Source organism: Magnolia sinica, chromosome 8, assembly GCF_029962835.1.
Source record: "Magnolia sinica isolate HGM2019 chromosome 8, MsV1, whole genome shotgun sequence".
Classification (NCBI taxonomy): domain Eukaryota; kingdom Viridiplantae; phylum Streptophyta; class Magnoliopsida; order Magnoliales; family Magnoliaceae; genus Magnolia; species Magnolia sinica.
Window position 1 is genome coordinate 7,985,300 of NC_080580.1, and position 21,432 is coordinate 8,006,731.

General features: G+C 41.2%; 2 protein-coding genes across 4 annotated transcripts; both read right to left on the reverse strand.

Moving 5' to 3' along the window:
- Window positions 1-1,737: 1,737 nt before the first annotated feature.
- Window positions 1,738-7,454, reverse strand: LOC131252760 (pentatricopeptide repeat-containing protein ELI1, chloroplastic-like). Of its 3 annotated transcripts, none has more exons than XR_009174671.1 (3): window positions 6,034-7,454; window positions 4,366-4,576; window positions 1,738-2,006 (listed from the first exon to the last, which is right to left on the reverse strand). XR_009174671.1 is itself a non-coding variant. In XM_058253441.1 (2 exons), exon 1 carries the CDS (start codon window positions 7,429-7,431, stop codon window positions 6,073-6,075), a length of 1,359 nt encoding a protein of 452 aa, XP_058109424.1. In that variant the 5' UTR covers window positions 7,432-7,454; the 3' UTR covers window positions 4,788-5,390; window positions 6,034-6,072. The 3 variants fall into 3 exon arrangements, 1 of the variants encoding a protein (XP_058109424.1); XR_009174672.1 differs by lacking the exon at window positions 1,738-2,006 and adding an exon at window positions 3,487-3,503; XM_058253441.1 differs by lacking the exons at window positions 1,738-2,006; window positions 4,366-4,576 and adding an exon at window positions 4,788-5,390.
- Window positions 7,455-17,613: 10,159 nt separating this feature from the next.
- Window positions 17,614-20,801, reverse strand: LOC131252761 (putative receptor protein kinase ZmPK1). Its single transcript, XM_058253442.1, has one exon. The coding sequence runs from the start codon at window positions 20,215-20,217 to the stop codon at window positions 17,755-17,757; it is 2,463 nt and encodes an 820-aa protein (XP_058109425.1). The 5' UTR covers window positions 20,218-20,801; the 3' UTR covers window positions 17,614-17,754.
- Window positions 20,802-21,432: the final 631 nt, after the last annotated feature.

Genomic DNA, 21,432 nt, shown 5'->3' on the forward strand with positions numbered 1-21,432 from the left:
ATAATAAGAAGTCGGAGAACTGGTTCTGAATCCAGAACAACTAGTTTATTAATTGACATCCGAAACGTTTGAAATATGTTAATTTGACACATTTACACGCTGGAATGTTTATTTGCCATCCAACCTGTTGATCATGTGGGGCTCATGGTGATGTGTGTACCTTAAATATACACCATCCAACCATTTTGAAAGTTCACTTTAGGGCATTATCTAAAAAATGAAGCTGATGCAACTTTTAGGCGGACCACACCATAGGAAATAATCATGATTTAATATTCACCATTAAAAAACAACTATATGAAGAGACCACACAAATATCATCTTGATCCAATGCTTTTGTCGCCCAAAAGAAGTTTTTAATCACCACTGTTTCCTATACTATGGTCCATGTAGGATTTTGAGCTGCCCTAAAATGAGCTTTCAATACAGATGGATAGTGTGGATGTAGTCACATACATTAAAGTGGGCCCCACAGTCAAGGTTCCACCCACCTCGGTGGACCTGGGTCTCACCTATTTTGCTCCCTTAAATCTGGGCGAGTTGCCTGCCAACCCCACCAACCGGAAGTGGATTGGGGTATGTGTTATATCCCAACAATCCTTTCATTTGGAGAGCTCATCCCAAGGCTTGAACAGAAAATAAGACACGGATCCAAAGATCAAGTGGACCACACTGCAAAAAGTTGTGGGGATTGAAAGTCTACTATTGAAACCCTTTCGGGGGTTACAAAAGTTTTGGATCAATATAATATTTATTTTTCTTCTTCATCTAGGTCTTTGTGTGACCTTAGAACAGATTGGATAGAAAATAAATACTATGGTGGGGCCTACGAATGTTTTAACAGTGAAAATCAGTCCCACTACTATTTCTGGTGTGGTCCATTTAAGATTTGGATACGAAGAAATATTGATATCATGCTTTAAAATGATCTCACAAAATGGATGAACGGTGTGGATATAATAAATACATCATTTTGGAGCCCATGTAACTTTGGTATCCTTTGAATTGTTCTAATAACTAAGAGACGGCCTAGCATGCGCACCACACGTACCCACACCCACCGTTGGTGTGCAGTACACCAGCCAATATGCATTCAAGAATCGAGCTAGAGACAGACAGTCCCATCAAAGGGCTTTGTGAGGCTTACAGTGATGTATATTTTTACCCACAATGTCCATCCGTTTTTTCATATCATTTTAGAAAATAATACAAAAACGAGGCAGGTCTAATGCTTAAGTGGGTCACACTATAAGAAACAACAAAAATTAGGTGCCTACCATTAAAAATTCTTGTAGTTATGAAAGGCCGTGATGAGACTGATTTTTGTGTTTTCCTTTCATTTAGGTTTATATGACCTTATAAAGAGATTATATGACAAATAAGCTTCACGGTGGAACTTAGGAAAGTTTGAAGTGTAGTCGTTCCATTCCCACTGCATTCCGTGGTGTGGTTAACTTGAGCTTTGGATGTGCCTATTTTTTTAGATAAGCCAAGTTGAGTTAAGATGATTCACCTTACCGGGAGTCAGCCCAAGCAATCTTGTATGCAAGAGTGGCATTGTCGGCGGCGACATTGCCCAGATCCAAAACCAACCAAAAAGACAGGGCCGTTTGGGTATTCGAGGGTTCTATGCCCGGGAAGTCCGGCATACTCTAAAGTCGACTTAACTCGATAACCAGCGGAGTCGACCCCACTCGAAGACTCAATCGATTCTTCATGTGACTCGACTCGATACTCAGTAATAAGATTAAAACATGAATAGTAACGAAGACAATTTATATAATAAAACAGCAAAAGTATAAACTAAATTCAACTGAGTTCTAAGTCGACTCAGCGAGTTCTCAATCTCCTCTTCATATGCTCGACGATTTTTCTTTGATCGCTTGTGTTGCTTCCTCTTCCGGCAAGTTGATATATCTGATGGCGGATTTCATGGAATTCATCGGATGAGCGAAGCGGATGATGAGTGAATTGTAATCTCAACGGTTGAGCGACGGATCGGGGTACTGCGCGGGATGGCAAAGGTGGGTTATGCAAAATCACGGCCGTTAAATCATCAAACAATTCCGCTAATATTCCTTCACTTCTCCGTGAAGAGAGGAGAGTAGGAGAATTAGTGATTAGAGATCTCCACCGTTTACAGACAGATAGGCACACTACACGAGACTTCAAAGACAGACGATGAAAGATCTTCGCCATTAAATCATCATGCAGTTCCATTATTTTTCCATCTTCACCTTTCATTGTATGTAATGTGTATCTTGCAAATTGGGTTTTCATTCAACCCTCTTTCTTCATGAACTGTATTTATATTTGGAGTTTCCTTCTCTAGTTGGAAACATTCTCTCTGAGACGGACCGACGTCTTGTTTTAAAACAGTCGACCATTTGGGCCCATTTATGTGAAACCATTTTGTCCATCTGAGTTTTTTTATCAGGATGATCTTTTATATCTACGGTTAAAATTAGGTTTATGACCTGATGAACGGAGTAGATTTCTCATATACGACGTGGTGAGACCCAATTAATCCTGTCCCATGATGTGGAAAACGATTGAGGTTTTGATGCGATACGAGAAGTCGTCACAGACAAAGATTCGATTCTAAGTATAGATAAGTTTCCGGACCCATTGAGGAAACTGTGGAGATTGGACGCGGATTTCCCGCGAAAGCCTATGGCAGGGAAGTTCTTGTGCTGGGAACCTAGGTGGGGCCCACCATGATGTTAGTAAGGAATCCAACCCGTTCATCCGTTTTTTTAGCTTATTTTAGAATTTCAGACCAAAAGTGAGCAGGATACAAGACTTAAGTAGGGCGTACTAAAGGAAAAGTTGGTTAGAGAAATTACTACCGTTAAAACCTCCCTTGGTCGACAGTGATGTTTACTTGACATCCATACCGTTCATATTTTCATTCTTACTGAAATGAACTGAAAAGACAAATATTAACATGATTCAAAATTTCTGTGGCCCCATGAATATTTCAACCGTGGACATTCAATTCTCATGTTTTCGGCCCATCTGAGTATTGGATCCGGTAAATTTTTGGCCTTATGTCTTAAAATGAACTCACAAAATGGATGTACAGGGTGGATTTCTCACAAACATCACAGTGGGCCTTAACTGGGTTATCAGCGCAGGAACTTCCTGCGAAAGGCTTTCCCATATCCGTGGAGATTGGATACGGTGGCTGTGGGCCTGATGTATATGTATGTATTTTATCCACTCTATTAATCTGTCTTTCCAGCTCATTTTAGGACATGAGTTTTTTTTTTTTTTTTTTAAAAAAAAAAAAAAAACTATAAACAGATCCAAAGTTTTGGATCAAGCTGATATTTGTGTTTATCCTTCATCCAGGTTTGGATGGCAAAAAAAAGTATTACAATGGTGGGCGGCAGTTTTACGCTTAATGGAAGAAATGTTCTTGTTGGGTGCAGGACCTGGGAAACCGAGCCACCAGGTTTGAGAATAAGGTAGGATCCCTTGATGTAGTGGCTGGTGAATCACTAATCAAAGAGCAGATTTTTGAGAGATCATTCATCAACCTAGTGGACGGTGAATCACTGATCAAAGAGCGAGCAGCCGCAAGGTTTAATGGATTGGTGGGATCCACATATATAGGAACCGCAAGTGTCATTATCCCCACTGTTTCCTCTGGTGTGGTCCACTTAAGCTTTTGATCTCCTTCAATTGTGGAATTATGCCCTACAATGATCTGTAAAAATGAATGGACGGTGTGGATTAAAAAAAAAAAAAAAAAAACTCATCATTGGTGGGATCCACATATATAGGAACGGCGATCCCAACTGTTTCCTTTGGTGTGGTCCACTTAAGCTTTTGATCTGCTTCAATTGTGGAGTTATGCCCTACAATGATCTGTAAAACTGAATGGACGGTGTGGATTAAAAAAAAAAAAAAACCTCATCACGGTGGCCCCGCACGACGGATTGCGTAGGACCTGCTACCACCAACTTCAACTTTCGACCATTCACGATGCAGGAATACTGGAGTTTCGGCGGGCGCGGAGGTACTACCCACGCCTGTTCGGAGCTCTGGACAGGCGGAGCCTCCGAGGGCCACTGAGGGGCCAAAGTGATGTATGAATTTTATCCACACCGTCCATCTATTTTTACATATCAATTTAGAACATTAACCCAAAAATAGAGAAGATCTACGGCTCAAATGGACCACAAATTGGGGATTAAATTCCTACAGTTGAAAATTTCTTTGGAGTCCCATAAGTTTTGGATCACAATGATATTTATTTTTTTCAATCCATCGATATGTATATGACCCTATAAATTAATAATCAGAAAGGTTTCAATGAGTGTGCATCCACTCTCAACGGCTGTCTGTCGTATGGCTCACCTAAGCTGTGGATTTGCCCATGGCTGAAAATGGAAGGGTGCATCCGATTGATGAGGTTGAGGTAGATGTCTGAAACACATTAAAGTGGCGGCATAGAGCTGGATCTCATGGGAAGCTCCCGTGAGTTTGAGTTAATACATATTCATCCGAACACATCTCACTTACACTACACTGCAAAAATCTGGTCCATCCTCTTTAGACCTTCCAGTACCTGCTTAGGAAGAAGACAAAGGAGACCTTGTAAGTGTATTTTTATCCTGAGGCCGAGTTCAGGATCTGAGGCCAACCCCGAGGCCAAGGTCGGAGTGATTTTTCAGCCCTCAATCAATCCATAGTCTTCGAGTCTCTTCATCTAGTAAGTCCATTTTTACCCATAATACACACCATAGAATATGAATGGCACAAGTTGAACACTCCTATCGGAAAAAAATGACGCCATTGTTGTATCAGTATCAATATATCCTCGTCACAACACATTGTCACCTGAGAGTGCTCACTACTGAAAATCTATAACACAAGCTGCACCTGAGCATTTCAGGAAAATATTATCAGACATGGATCATTACATACATACTTACATTGTTACCTTTCATGCAGAGGGTACTCCGTACACACTGTCATACCTACACCTTGGTGATTTTCTGTGCCTGAAGTTCCTTGGAGCATTGTCTGAGTCAATCTGACTCTCCAAAATCGGTCTCCTTCAAATGAGAGCGGTGGGTATTTTAGGCCTGTGTGAGGCCAGTTTTATCACTACTTGAGAATTTGATGAGTCTGAACCTTTGCGCCTGGCTTAGCAGTTATGCCTGGCACTGAGACTTTGCTGAGCAGCTCCTTAGCTGCAGAAAGCTAAGGTTGTGAGTCTAAACCTCTGTGCGCGACTTAGCCATTCTGGCATGAGAAGCTCCCTAGTTGCAGAAAACCAAAGTTGTATTTCAGCACATGTGAAATGATAATGGGTCTGAATGGTGCAAAGGAGCCATCAAACATATGGAGCCGTTTTTCCTTCGGGATCATTTGGATGCCTGTAAAGTTTTAAGTTGTAAATACTTGACACCTAGAAAGAGTACCAAGTGTAACTGTTTATATGCTATTCTGTTTGCCTTTTAAGTGGTAATCCATTTACAGGTACATAAATTATGTGTTTGGCTAACTGGTAAAGTATTTATAATGTATAAAGTAGGTATTCACACCACATAAAGCTTGGGGCAGTAAATCCTCCTAAAATCAGCAAATCACATGATAAAAATGACTTGAATTTTTTTTTGAGCTCTTAGAGAGCATCAAAGCATTCACACACTAGACGGATTGGATGTCCTCCACCCAATGCAGTGGGCCCCAAATGTAATATGAAATTTTTAATGGTCGAAGTCCCATTATTCCTTCTCATGTGGTCCATTTAATGATTCACATGTACACATTAGGGTGGGCCTCAAACATCACAAGTGTGTATCAACCATTGTGTTCTATTATGAATAATGTCTTTTTGGCTGTAAATATTTTACCTGTAATCTGAAACATCGCATTTTGCTCAGATTATAGCTAAAAGCTGTAATGTGTTTACAGACTGTAAAGCCTTTACAGGCAAATGCAGGTATCCGAACGATCCCTTGGTGTGAAAATTTTCATATGTCAGCAAAGGGATATTCTAATGTAAGCAGAACTTACCAATCATTTGACATGGTTTCTTCACAGACGAGAGCTTGATCAACAGAGGGTTCTAATAGACTGCCTGGGTTTTTTGCATTCGATGAAACTTGAACCTCGAGACTTCTTCACATTTCTTTTATCCATCACCTTCCTCACCCGTTCCATGTCATCCCATTTACCATTTGAAGCATACAAATCAGATATGAGAGTAAACACCCCACCATCTTTATCTGGATCTGCCACATTCAAAACCTGTTCTGCTGCTCTCTCAGCCATCTCGAAATTCCTATGCATCTTACAGCCCGCCAAGAACGAACACCACACGATGATGTTTGGTTTGAGTTTCATTGTCTTGATTAGCTCATAAGCTTCCTCCAACAACCCTGCTTTCCCCAACAGATCAACCATGCAACCATAGTGCTGAATCCCAGGTTCCAACCCAAACTCTTCGATCATGCTGTAGAAATTCTTACAGCCTTTGTCAACCAGCCCAGCATGGCTACATGCATTAAGAATTCCTGTATATGTAATCTCATTAGGCCTCATGCCTGCCACTTTCATCCTCTCAAACATACAGAGCGCGTCTTCTCCATGCCCGTGCAAAGCAAGCCCACAAATCATCGCGCTCCAAGACATTACATTCTTATCATGCAACCGCTCAAATATCCAGGATGCATTTTTCAAGAATCCGCATTTGGCATACATGTCAACAAGAGCAGTCCCAAGCACCACATTCAGTTCAATTCCGTTCTTCTCAGCATAGGCATGTATTGATTTCCCCAGCAATGGAAGAGAACCCATGTGTGAACAGCCTGAAAGTAGAGTGACTAACATCATGTTGTCGGGTTTCAACGCCCCATTCACCATCATCTCTTTGAAGAGCTCTAGTCCTTGGCTCCACAAGCCAGCGCCCATGTAGCCAGAAATCATGGCAGACCAAGATGCTACGTCCCTTGCAGGCATACTATCAAATACCCAACGTGCTCTCTTGACCTCACCTTTCTTGGAATATCCCGATATCATTGTATTCCACGTTACGATATTTCTGTTTGGCATTTCATCGAACAATTGGCATGCATCGCTGAAAGAAGAGGCAACATACCCATTAAGGAGAGCAGTGGCGACATAGATGTGGGATTCTAAGTTGATTTTGAAGAGGTGGGCATGGACATGGCGTGTGAGAAGGGCGTTGGAGAGACAGGCACATGACTTTAGTGCATACAAGGCCGTGTAGCTATCGACGGTGATGCTGGAGCGGTGCATTTGAGTGTAGAAATGCAAGGCTTCGTTGGGAGAAGAAGCATTTCTGATGGCAGAAGAAGAGATCCATGCAAAAGGAGAGTGGGGCCCTTCAACAACGTGGCAAAATGGATGGATGGATTTGAATATATTGTGGTGGGAGACGAACGCTCGCATGGCCGTTAATTGTTTCACCTACCGATGTCAGAGTTGCAAGTGTAAGAACTCTATCTAGTGGGCCTTACTGATCAACGGTCTAGATTGTCATTCAGTTGGACTATGGGAATAAGTTAACCAGTGGGCCCCACTTCAGGTGATGCGCTGCGCAGCATATCTGCGCAGCTTTGCGTACTAGGGCTGGAATGCTATAGCTGTCTTAGCCAGACAGCAATTTGAGTTGAACTAGAATGCTGCAATGTGGAGCGTGGGAGAGAGTTGTGATGGGTTTCAAACTCTCTCTCCACAGACTCTATATAAGAGAGCTGGGTCCCGATCCAAGCTCTACAGAAATTCAAGTATTCTGGTATTCTTATCCGGCTTCCATGGCGGCGTCTCATTTAGGTACGCTATCTGAACCCCTGATCGCCATGTCCCATGCACAGATAGATCTGTGGGCCTATTCGGCATATAGATTGAGTCCCACAGTTAGTATCAGAGACATCCGTGCATAGGTATGGATGATCGAATTCAGCTATTATAGATTCAATTCGATTATTAGGGTTTTCCAAATCGGAACCCATATCAGCAATCAGCTGATTCGAAATTCGAATCCCATATCTGCTATTAGGGATGATATTCGAATCCCACATCTAGAGATTGGGGATTTCGAACTCTTAATTAATTTTGGGAATTTCAAATCTAGAAACGCCAAATCCAGACCGTAATTAGGGTTTCTAAAATCTCAAATCTAATATTGGGGATTTTCGAATCCCTGAATTCAGAGACTATCAATTAGGGATTTCGAGTCCCAAATTTAGTATATGGGAATTCCAGAAATCCCAAATCCCTAATTAGGGATTTCCGAAATTAGATCCCCAAAAACAGATTAATTAGGGATTTCGGAATCCAGATCCCCAAATACGGTTTGGGAAATTTCGGATCAGACGCCCAAAATTCTTCTCGTTAGGGTTTTCCATACCCTCACCTGTGTCTTCAAAGGAGGCAGCCGTGGATACCCTATTCACCGCCGGAGTTATGCATCATCTTTGACTCCAGCAGATCCGAGGTTCCAACCTTCATTCATGGCCGACTGAATACTTGTATCCACCACATTCCATCCATGGCTGAGCGAGGGCAGATCTCTTTCAAACCCTCACGATGCTCCATTGAACACCAGTTGTGTTCTTCCCTGGCCGCGGTGGCCATCATCGTGACTGGAGATTCTTCCCATTCGTCTGGTGATGGATGTCGGTCGTCCGGTCCCTAGGATAGCTGAAGGCGACGACTGCTTCGAATAGCCAGGAGGCTAGGGCGAGCAGCAGCAGCTGTTTATTTCGAATAGCTATAAGAGGCAGGGAACGTATCTTCCCGATTGATGTTATCGGGTTTTGTGGAGCCGAATGTTGATTAGTCGGGTCTACAATTCAGGACCCGATCCAGACCGATTTAGATCCACATTTCGATTGGTGGGCCCTGGTATCTTTCTAGACCCATTGATCTAATAATCTGGTCCACGCCACGCGATATCTTTCTGTTTTATAATTTTGGTATGGACCATCTATGGATTCAATCATAAGAGTACAGTTCAACTCATTCAGGTTAACATGGACCATATGTTTTGATCTTGCCAGTCTATTAGCTTGATCATGTTTTTCATCTGATATTAAGATTTTCCTTTTAATAATCCGTTCAAATTATGGACGGCCATACATGGTTCTATCCGTCAAAATATTCAGTCCATATTATCTATCTATCGTGTGAATGATGAAGACAGGACTGGTTCATGATACTCATTAATGAATCCAGATCACTTAGAGTACTGATTCGGCCCTAATATTGGCCCATCACCCATCCTTAGGAGTAGATATGGACCATTGGAATAAATGATGTGAAAATTATCCGCATGTTTCACTTTAAGGTTCCTTTATTTTTCAATGATTTATACCGACCATCTTGTGGGCCGTATTAGACTAATTAAGATATAATCCATTAAGAGACAGAATTATAATCGCGATCCTAAGTTAATATTTATAGTATTGGATTCGGTTGTGTTAGCCATCATAGTAACCTCAATTGATGAAAATATTACAAATACAGACTTGTAACATTGGGATAAGCGGATTGCATACAGTTATGTTCACGTTTTCATGTGTACAGTAACGAAAACACAGACGATTACCGTTTGGCAGACACGTGAACGGGTGAAGTAAATGGTGTTGGTAATGTAAAGCTGAAACACTCATCTCACCCACAGGTGTTAAGTGTCTCAGATTTACATAACTGACATCACTTAGCTTCATGTTCAGGAGGATCATTAGCATATTGTTATTATCGCCCATAGGAGGAATGATAATGATATAACAAATTCTCACCAAGATATGATGGTTGGGCCCATCTTCATTTTGGATGATTCAGTTGATGCCTCCCTTAGCAACTGAATCAGTTATCTTTGCTTGATATTTGTTTACATTCACGATATTGTTTTGTGAAATTATGAACTAATGTGAGTATATATGTATCTCTTTTATTTTAGTCTCAATTCCAACTAATCAGAATCAAGTCCCTGCCCTAAATAAATCTAATTATGCTCAATGGAAGAACGTCATTGAAGTTGTATTGGGTTGTCTTTAATTAGATTTGGCCCTAATAATACCAGAACCACCAGAACCATCTGATAATGACACTGAAGCTGAATATAATCGATGGGTTGCATGGTTTAGATCAAATGATACATGTCTGAAGGTCATTAAGTATTCAATTTTTAAATCTATGAAGGGCGCCATGCCTAAAACAGATAAGGCCAAAGTTTTTCTAACTGAAATGGGAAAACGATTCAAGAAATCTGATATATCTGAAGCAGGCATTCTTTTGAATAAATTGACTTGCTCATCCTACGATGGAAAAGGCAATATCCATGAATACATTGTAGAGCAGATCAAAGTTGTATTTAAGATCCGTTCTTTAGGGCTTGTACTCACTGATGATCAACTGGTTCATTTGATCATGAACAACCTACCTCTTCAATTCAGTACGTTCCTGGTCAACTATAACACTCTGAAGGACATATGGACATTGGATGAACTTATCACTCAGTGTGTCCAAGAAGAAGACAGGATCAGGTAGGTGGTCAAAATTTAAAATGTTAATATGGTGACCTCAGGTTATGAGCAAGGGCATGAGAATAAAGGTAAAGGGAAAAGGAAACGAGGTTCTAATAATGGATTCTTTGGTCCTCCATCTGGAAACCATGAAAATCAATCTGAAAATGGATCTAGATGCAAACGGGTTAAAGGCAAACCGTGCTTCTTTTGCGAAAAAGACAGGTCATCTAAAGAAAGACTGCGAAGGTTTTAAGAATTGGCTCATAAAGAAAGGTAATCATTCTATTCTTGTCTGTTTTGAATCTAATCTAACCGATGTGTCAGCGGATTCCTAGTGGATAGATTCAAGAACTACTATTCATATATGCACTTCTATGCAGGAATTACCACAAGTCAGGCCACTAACTGATGCAGAACGCTCAGTATACGTAGGCAATGGTGTCAAGGTTAACGTGGAGGCAACAGGAGTGTATAGGCTAAAGTTGAAGTCTGGTCATTTTTTGAATTTAGTAGATACATTCTGTGTGCCATCTATAAGGCGCAATTTAGTTTCAATTTCCTGTTTGGATAAGTTGGGATATTCATTCCACTTTGGAAATAAAAGTTTTAGTATTTACTTTAATTCGATTAAAGTTGGAACTAACTCTATAGTAAACAACTTATGCCAGTTAGACTTGATTGCCTCTCACGTCTATAATATTAATACCTTGCATGGAAATAAAGTGGGATACAAGCAAATACTAGATTATGAGAATTCCTCCATGTTGTGGCGCAGACAGCTATGCCATATATCTCGTGAGAGATTAGATAGGCTAGTGCGAGAAGAAATTTTGCATTCTCTAGACTTCTCTGACTATAAAGTATGCATTGATTGTATAAAAGGGAAACAAACTAGAAGGAGAAAAAAAGGTACAACCAGGAGGGTGGGTCTATTAGAGGTTATATATATAGATATCTGTGGACCATTCCCTATAGTCTAGTGGCCACAAATATTTGATTACCTTTATACATGACTACTCTCGCTTCGGGTACCTATACCTTATCAGTGAGAAATCAGATGCCCTAAATGCTTTTAAAATCTATAAGGCCGAGGTTGAAAATCAACTCGATAAGAGAATTAAAGTTGTCAGATCTGACCATGGTGGTGAATACTATGGTAGATATGACGAATCAGGGCGCAATTTAGGGTCATTCGTTAGATACCTGCAGAATTGTGGCATTGTCGCTCAATACACTATGCCTGGTACCCCAGAGCAGAATGGAGTGGCTGAGAGACGCAATTACACCCTTATGGATATGGTGCGAAGCATGGTTAGCAATTCAACATTACCACTCCATCAAGATTGTTGATCAAAAGGCTATCGATTTTACTGTCCTTCCTACTCCATCAGGATTGTTGAGACTGTGAATGCCAGATTCATTGAGGACACTAAAAACAATAGGAGCACGAACATAAGAAATTTTGTATTTGAGGAACAAAGGACTGTGACTCTAGTTATGGTCAATCCAGATCACGTGGATATTAATGATGCAGTCGGTTTTACAGTTACTGCAGAACACCACATAGAACCTTATATAAAAACCAGTGATGAAGAAAATCAAGATCAGACCCAACAAACTAAACCATTGAGAAGATATGAAAGAGAGAGAAGGCCTGTAAATTGAGACGATTGCATCATATACTTACAGGAGCATGACTTTGACATAGGGGTGGAAAAAGATCTTGAATCCTTTACACAAGTCAAACAAAGTATTGATCATTCTCGTTAGTTTAATGTCATGAAAGATGAGTTGAAATCCATGCAGGACAAAAAGTATGGGATCTTGTAGAGTTACCTACTGGAATAAGGCTGATTGGTTCTAAATGGATATTTAAAACCAAAAGGAACTCTAAGGGTAATGTCGAAAGGTATAAAGCCCGACTTGTTGTCAAGGGTTTTAACCAACGTGAGGGCACTGACTTTAAGGAGACTTTCTCACCAGTATCCAAGAAATACTCATTCAGGATCATAATGACTCTTGTAGCTTATATGGATTTAGAGTTACATCAGATGGATGTAAAGATTGTATTTCTCAATGGGGATCTGAATGAGAATATGTACATGTTACAGCCCGAAGGTTTTGTAGCTACTGGCTTAAAACATTTGGTTTGCAAACTTAAGAAGTCCATCTATTGGGTGAAATAGGCATCGCAACAGTGGTACCTTAAGTTTCATGAAGTAATTTCTTCATATGGCTTTGTAGAAAATACTACAAATGAATGCATCTACATTAAAACTAGTGGGAGTAAGTTCGTTATAATGATTTTGTACGTTGATAACATTCTGTTGGCTAACAGTGATACTAGGATGTTGAGCGACACCAAGAAATTCTTATCTCAAAGGTTTGAAATGAAAGACCTTGGTGAAGCTTCTTATGTCACCGGCATTAAGATTTGCCGTAACAGAACACTTGGACTGCTCAGCCTGTCACAAAGGGCCTATATTACTAGGGTACTCGAAAGGTATGACATGCAAAATTATGCTTCAGGAAAGTTGCCTATTGTGAAGGGTAACAAATTTGGTCTATTTCAGTGTTCAAAGAATAATTTAGAAAAGAATCGAATAAAAGAATTTTTGTACACATCAGTAGTAGGGAGCATCATGTATCATCAAGTCTATATGTGACCGGACATTGCCTTTGTCATTGGAATGTTGGGAAGATATTTATCTAATCTAAGAATGCAACATTGGATAGCTGCGAAGAAAGTATTATGGTATCTTCAGAGAACGAAAGACTTCGAATTCACATACAGAAGATCTGATCAGTTGGAGTTGATCGGATATTCAGATGTAGACTTCGCAGGCTGCGTTGATACTAAGAAGTCTACTTCAGGATACATCTTCATGATGGTGGGAGGAGCTGTGTCATGGAAAAGTGTGAAACAATCTACCACAGCCTCATCCACTATGGAAGCTGAATTTATTGTCTGTCATGAGGTATCTAATCGAGCACTATGGTTGTAGAGTTTCTTCTCAGGTTTGCGGGTACAGAAGTATATCCCAAAACCATTAAGAATATTTTACGATAATTCGGCTGCTATTTCCTTCTCTAGTAACAACAAGCATTTGTCAAGGTCGAGGCATATCGACATCAAGAATCTTGTTGTATAGGAAAAGGTTCAGAATCATTAAGTGCCCGCGGAATTCATTGGCACTAAGCAGATGATTGCAGATTTGCTCACTAAAGGGCTCGCTATCACACCATTTCAGAAGCATGTAACATTCATGGGAGTCATTGATCCCATAGATGTTTTCAGTTAGTGGGAGTTAAGCGTACTTTGATTTTCACAGACACTTAGAGATCTCATTTTATACAGTTTGTTTGAATAATTTTGATATAAAGCTTTATTTCTACTTCTCTATATATATGCGCAAATTTTGAGTAAGTAGGACTCCAGTCATGTCTCGTTGGACACAGGTAAAAGCTTCAGGACCTCTTAAGGATAGGCACATATTATCATACTAAAGTATGTAATCCTTATACCACATTGACTAGTTCCTGATCTATGTCGTAAAGATTAAAAGTATTTGTGATTGCGCTTAGACTCACTTCGCCTAAATTAAAAGTTGTGATGACTACCGCGTTTTGATACTGATTGTTTTAATGGATCAGATTGAATAGCATTACTCATACTATCCAACTGTTTTATTGGTTAACCATTTGGATATTTTCTTAAAAGATTAAAACTTGTTTTCAAAATTATTGTATATGACTATCATTGACGTTGCTTAATAAGGCCCAAGTAGAAGAATGTAAGAACTCTATCTAGTGAGCCTTACTGATCAATGGTCTAGATTGTCATTTACTTAGACTATGGGAATGAGTTAACCAGTGGGCCCCACTTCAGGTGATGTGCTGCGTAGTCTATCTGCGCAGCTTTGCATACTAGGGCTGGAATGCTATAGCTGTCTTACACAGACAGTAATTTGAGTTGAACTAGGATGCTGCAATGTGGAGAGTGGGAGAGAGAGTTGTGATGGGTTTCAAACTCTCTCTCTACAGACTCTATATAAGAGAGCTGGGTCCCCAATCCTACACCACGGCAGAATTCAAGTCTCATCTTTTGAGTTGTAGAAAGGGTGTGAAGGAGAGGAAGTCCTAAGCTCTACAAAAATTCTAGTATTCTGGTATTTTTATCCGGCTTCCATGGCAGCGTCTCATCTAGGTACATTATCTGAACCCCTGATCGCCATGTCCCATGCACAGATAGATTTGTGGGCCTATTCGGCATATAGATTAAGTCCCACAGCCAGTACCTGTCCCTTCACTGGGGCCCACTTATAGATAAATGATCCCATGATCAGAACCATCCAGTTCTGAACAAGATCCTACATGAGCCATAGTAAGAAACTCGGGTTGAACTGATTTTCTAAGCATCCGTATTAATACATACTAATATCTGAAGAGCTTGTACCGACCAACTTAAGGCTATGTAATCTTGAAATCACTTTTTTATTTTATTAATGGACAGAGGGATGAAAGTGATGAGGTGGATCACCGTCTTCCTCAAGGATAACTACTTCGAATCCATGGGGCTTCTGTGGACTCCTTACAAAGACTTATCGAATCCACGAGGAAATACCCCAAAATCATATATGGTACTTTCAGTAACTCGTTCCGGTTTGTGAGATATGCCTGTTTTATGGTTCTGATGGTCTTGATGATTTCTGCCTCTGATCGAGCCTTCTTTGATCCATCTTGGATATGAAAGTGTTTGCGGCTCGCTCTACATCGGTTTATAACTGGCTTCACGGAGGGGTTGAGATGGTTGTTCCATCTATGTGACGGAGACAAGAATCATTAGGAAGTCGGATGATTTTTCAAGATAATAAGTAGGATCCCAAAACAAACTGGTGAAAGAAAATGTGGGGTCTTGGTAATGAAATACATATTCCTATGTAGCAACAGAGAAATCGTATTGGTAAGATTCTTATAAAATCTTTCTTAGTCTAATTTGTTATTGTTTACTGGTCATGTCATGAATAAGTTTTGAATCAAGCTAAACTTTGTATTTTCCCTCCACTCTACTTTAATTGACCTTATACCACTCCTGTCATACCCCAAGCTCGAAAACCGGGCTCATAAAATTTCTGATCGCCAAATCTGGCGCTTAAAGCCTCTGTAGTATCCCATTCTCGGCTCCCGACACCCATATGCCAGATTCCAATCATGGAGTCCTATAAGGAGGATTTTCAGTATGAATTTTTTTTGAACGATTAATCCGTTTAGGCAGTTATACATTTTGTACATAGTATCAACACATATCGAAGAAACGAACCTGTTCGACATGTCACACATAATATGGTGCACCAGCTCAACAGTAATGAAGGAAACAATAGTAAACTCCAACAGCTCTTGTATGCATCTTGAAAAAGTGTAAATCATATGTCTGAGCAAACCACAACTCGTGAGTCTACTGCGTGCCGGGAGTAAAACACGTCTTATCAGGGTGCTCCCGTAAAGACATCCAAAACAACCATAAGCATGTTATCAACCAATTATGTTATCATAGGTAAATAGGCTATCAATTAAGCATGTCGTATAACTATACAAGTTATCATGAACATGACATCAATAAGAGGCATGTCACTCACCAAGCGACCATGAACCATCAGAATAACCAATCATCAAGAACAAGATAATCAAATTTCATTTTCTACCATATGACATACGATGAAAAGGCAATGGCATGGCTAACGTGTAATTGTTCGAGTACAATGACATAATAAACCAAATGTCATATGATGAGGATACAATGCAATATGCAAATCCTGACGAATCCACAAATATGTGGGATAAGGTTCTGCCTTCACTGTGTGCACAGTAGTTTGCCAGCACAGTAGCCTACCAACCACTGGTAGCTCGCTCAGGCCTGTTAGGCCCTACCCACATTAGCGTCCACCCACATGTGCCCACCTACATCTGACCACAATGATAGTGCATCACAATATGTCATATGCATAATGCAGTATGCAATACAAAAGAACTGACAAAGCTAGAGTGTGTAGTCGGATGATAAAACGTGGTATCGCAAGCTGTGGGGTTCATCACAAGGGACTTTTATCCAAACCAGTCTCATACCTAAATTTGAATAACTAGACTCAATGTGGTAAACTCCTAATCTCAAGTTGGTCGCGCTCCCAACCGAAATTCTAGTCATTGCGAAGATACCCATAATGATTTGGTTACGCACCACCAGCCCGATTGGATAATGAATGAATGAATGAGTCAAATGCTGAGTACGCAACTCCTACTCAATAAATCCACATATCAGTACCGTACATCTCTGGGATCATCACCGGGGTCTAATACACTCTACACCTGATCGCCACCCACTGGACATGCAACCATGTAAGTGAAAGAGACCTTACTATCCGCCTGGCCAGTAGTCAGCCAATATCTACCCGGCACACCGATAGCGGACCCACTTACGAGCTAGTCAAACTCAGGCTAGCTATGCCCCCAACCCTCGGGCTGGTAAGGTCACACCCCATTCCAACCGACCCCAATACAATGGGAGACACGGCTTACTAGTATTCAGCACTTGGGCGCTCATGTATTCACTTAGTCTGTTTTGGCCCAATTTGGATGGCAAATAAATATTAGGGATCTTCTTACAATAGAATTTGGGAAGTTTTTAATGGTGAGCATTCAATCATAGGGCTACCCCAAGTTTCAACCATATCTAAAACTCAGTTGGGTACTAACAAGTGTTTTTAGATGTTAATTTTAAGCATGATTTCACATTATTTTAGATGGTGTGGCCCAATTGAGTTCCGGATAGGGAATTTTATGGATATCCCATAACTTCGAGGGGACCTACCAAATGCACCGTGTGATGTCCAATATACATGGTGGATGTCCTATATATATATATATAAAGCTTTTGCTTGGTTACTTGAAATGATTTCTGCCGAGAGAAGGTTTTCGAGAATGGTCTCATCCAAATACATGGTATCCAGATGTTTTGTGACTGCATTGCAAAAACCAAATCATTTCAAATGATTTAAGAAAAAATATGATGCTTCAACAGAGTATACATGGTAGGAAGAAGATAATTACGTATGAGACACGTCTGTAAATTTCTATTCTCCAAAGCGGAAATACAGCATTTCCAATAACAAATGCAGATTATCTTCTACATAAGTATTTGTTTATGAATATTACGTGAACGATCCTCAAAGAAACGATGTTTGGATTACACAGAAACATAAGAATCAAATACAGTTCTTGCAGAACAGAAATTTTCCATAGTATGAGGAAACGAGCCAGCCGTGCTCGCCTCTTCATCTTCACATTCAAGGAGAGCTTGAACAATCATATCCATGGTGGGCCTTTTGCTTCGCTCTTCCTCCACACACGAAAGCCCTATCTCCACTATCACCGCCGCTTGCTTCCAATCGAACTCCCCATCCAATCTAGAATCCACCAAATCCCCAACCCATGATTCTTCTCCACACTCCATCTTCTCCTTCGCCATCCGAGCATAGCTCTTCAGTCCCACCTCTTCTTCTACATCTGTCACCCTATTCGAAAACCGACTCCCTTTCACAATCTCTAGAAGCACAACCCCATAGCTATAAACATCAACCTTCCCTGTGATGGGAAGATTCAAAGTCCACTCAGGTGCCATGTAGCCCTTCGTTCCTCGGACCTGAGAGAAGTTAGAACCCTGCCTGCCTCTTTGAGACAGCTTCGCCAATCCAAAATCTGCAATCTTGGGCTCGAAATCGCTACCCAATAGTATGTTTTCAGGCTTCACATCACAGTGGATAACCCACTCAAGACACTGGTGGTGAAGATAGGCCAGACCCTTCGCGGTCCCTACCGCAATCTTGAACCGCTCATTCCATCTGAGTAATCTAGCAAGCCCAACACTTCTTCCATCAGAGGACAAGTACTTATCCAGTGATCCCTTCTCCACATACTCAGAGACCAGGAGCCTATGTGCATTATCCAAACAGTATCCCCACATTCTCACCAGATTCATGTGGTTGATTCGTCCGATCATGCTCACCTCAGCCCAAAACTCCTCTTCGCATTGAAATACATCTCGCAATTTCTTCACTGCCACTGCCTTTCTATCATCCAAAACTCCTTTATAAACAGACCCAGAGCCACCTTTGCCGAGCTCTTCCTTGAATTGGTCAGTCGCCTTCTTCAATTCTGCATATGTAAATCTCCTGAATTGATTTGAAATCACTCGGTAGCCTTCCTCGACCTGCGTCTGCATCCCATTCTCCTTGAAAATATACCACCAACCTGTTGCAATAAAGATAATCTCAATCCCACCTACAGACACAGCAAACCAGAGGAGATGGAGATCTTCAGAGGATCCCATGACAACTTCAGCTTCATTCGAACCGCAAACGAGCTCCGATCCTCTGAATAGCGGCAAATTTTCAGTTTCTAGACTTTTTGGTAGTTTTAGATATATGGCACCGGGGAGATTCGGAGAAGTGTGCCCATTGAAAAGTGATTTTTTGGCCCAGCAGCGTCCCTTGCCATCTAATCTATACTGGAAAGCCTCACAAAGGCAATCGTCTAAGCAAATCTTCATGCAAGATTTGAACGATATCCTTTCACTGAAATTAAAATCGAACCCGTAGAAGTCTGTTTGTGGAAGCTCGACAAATTTCACCTGTTGGGCATTGCAGATTTTGCTGAATTTGGGCTTGCAACCTTTATTCCAATCTCCCGTTTCACTCATTTCATAGCCCGGTGGGCATGTGCATTTTGGCTTTGGAGAGTAGATACAAACCCCATATCTACCACACAAGCCATGTACTTCACACTGCTGGGGAAGAGCCACCCACGAAATCAGCCACAACCCAGTCGACTCATTCAAGCTATAGAGTCTGAGATTACCATCATAATCCAACGTCATTCTCCTTCTGATCCCAACACCAAGATTAGAAGCGCTGATTTTCAGCCCATCGCTTGACGAAAACCTGCCCATTTCATCAAGAGCAGCCAATCTACTACTGTTGAAGTTTGATCTACCATCGCTGGACCGGTCCAAATCAGGTGAAGGCCAATATTCTCCAGTAATCTCGGGCCCTTCATACACTAATCTCAGTATGTTTTCACTGTCGAACAAGAGATTGAAATAACTGGAAGAAATCTCTCCTTGCGCTCTTGCAGAGATGAGTCTCTTGCCTGTGACAAGTGCTTGTGAAGGCAAAAGAGTGTCGGTAGGAGAATCAAAGCTCTGCCATAAAATCTTCCCATCTGAGTCTTTTAGCACGAGGTTTCCATCATTCAAAAGATCAGCTCTGTCAGCATTGGTGGAGCTAGTATCGGCATTCCAAACAGTCGAACCGTCGAGATCCGTCAAGACCATGATGCCATCTCTCTGCAATGAGAACCTCGATCTGTGGCCGTTAACCGGGCGGGCCCGGTTGGCCGTCCACACAACGGTTTTGTTCGCCGAATTGGAAAACCAGATTGAGAAAGAATAGGCATTTGTGCCGACCTTATAGAATCCACAAGTGAATGATTTGTCTGGGGAGATTAGGAGGTCTGATTCATCTTCTACTGAGAGTGAGGATCCTTTCTTTAAAGAGCTATATTGGGGTGTTTGAGATGCATAAGGAGAGTGGAATGAGATGAGAAGGTTGAGAAGAAGAAGAAAGATTGAAGAGGAATGAGATTTTCTCATTCTTGTAAAGAGATTTCTAGTTTGTTATGGCATTGCTTCCACTCATATTTCTTTTATAGAGAGATTTGCTAGGCTAACACGCCTGTGGGAAGCAGAACATCTACATGCCATTACATGTGCAAGAGTGGCAGAGATGCAAGATCCAAACCATCCATTATGTGGGTCCCGCTGTCTAAATTTCTTGGCCAAAAATTCTTGCCCGAGATTCCAAGTAAAAAATTCAAAATCCCGTCCTCGCCGTGCTGTTGATATTGTCAGCAATTTACCGTTGAAAGACAGTCGTTAAGAACAGCCGCGCGCGGGTTGACGATTCTCAACGTCAAGTCGCCAACCACAAACACACGTTATGGTTTTAACGCGGGATACTTTGATTTTATGTCGTGGCTGGTGGGACTGATGGTTCAGTAATCCAGACCGTTCATCTGTTTCCTATCATCGTGGATAGGGTATGCTCCAAAAATCTCAGTGATATAACAATTATTGCGCTTGGCTACTGGGTGTGATCATTGTGGGGTCCACGTGCTGTGTTATGACATCCAGCCCTTTTCCTTCTGCGAGAATATATACCGTCGAATTTTGTTATAAAAAATAATTTTTTCCGTGGAATTTGGTCGTAGTCATAGAGGTGTACACAGGTCGAACCGAGTCAAACATGGCACAGCTGGAGTCGGCTTGGCCACTAGCTGACCTTGACCTCAGCTCGAACTCAGCTCGGTCTTCGCGCCTGACTAGCCAGCTCGACTCGGTTTGGTCAGCAGCTTGAGCAGTTCAAGCCAAGATCAAGCTTCTGTAGCATTTTCTCAAACACATGGAGTGCACCTTCAATTTCTTACGGAATATAAAAGAGCCGAATCGGTTTACAAGTATTTCATCAAAGACCTGTATTTGTTTTATATCCATACCTTCCTCGCCACTAGCCCACACTTCGTTGAGTCGTTTCATCAAACACTTGCTGGGTAACATCAATATCAAAATAACCAAGTCACTGAACTGGTTCGATTCAAGTTTGATTCAAGTTAGGGTTCGAACCGAGTCGAGTCAAGCTCGGGCAAGCTCAAACTCGACTCGAAATTTTTTTGAGCTTAAAAAATCAGCTTGATTCAGCTCAAACTCAGTTTCGAACTGAGCCGAATTAAACTTTTTCGAGTCATGTCGAGCGAGTTAACCGACCTAACTCGGTGCCTGTACAGCTCTAGTAGTAGATTTTGTAAATTC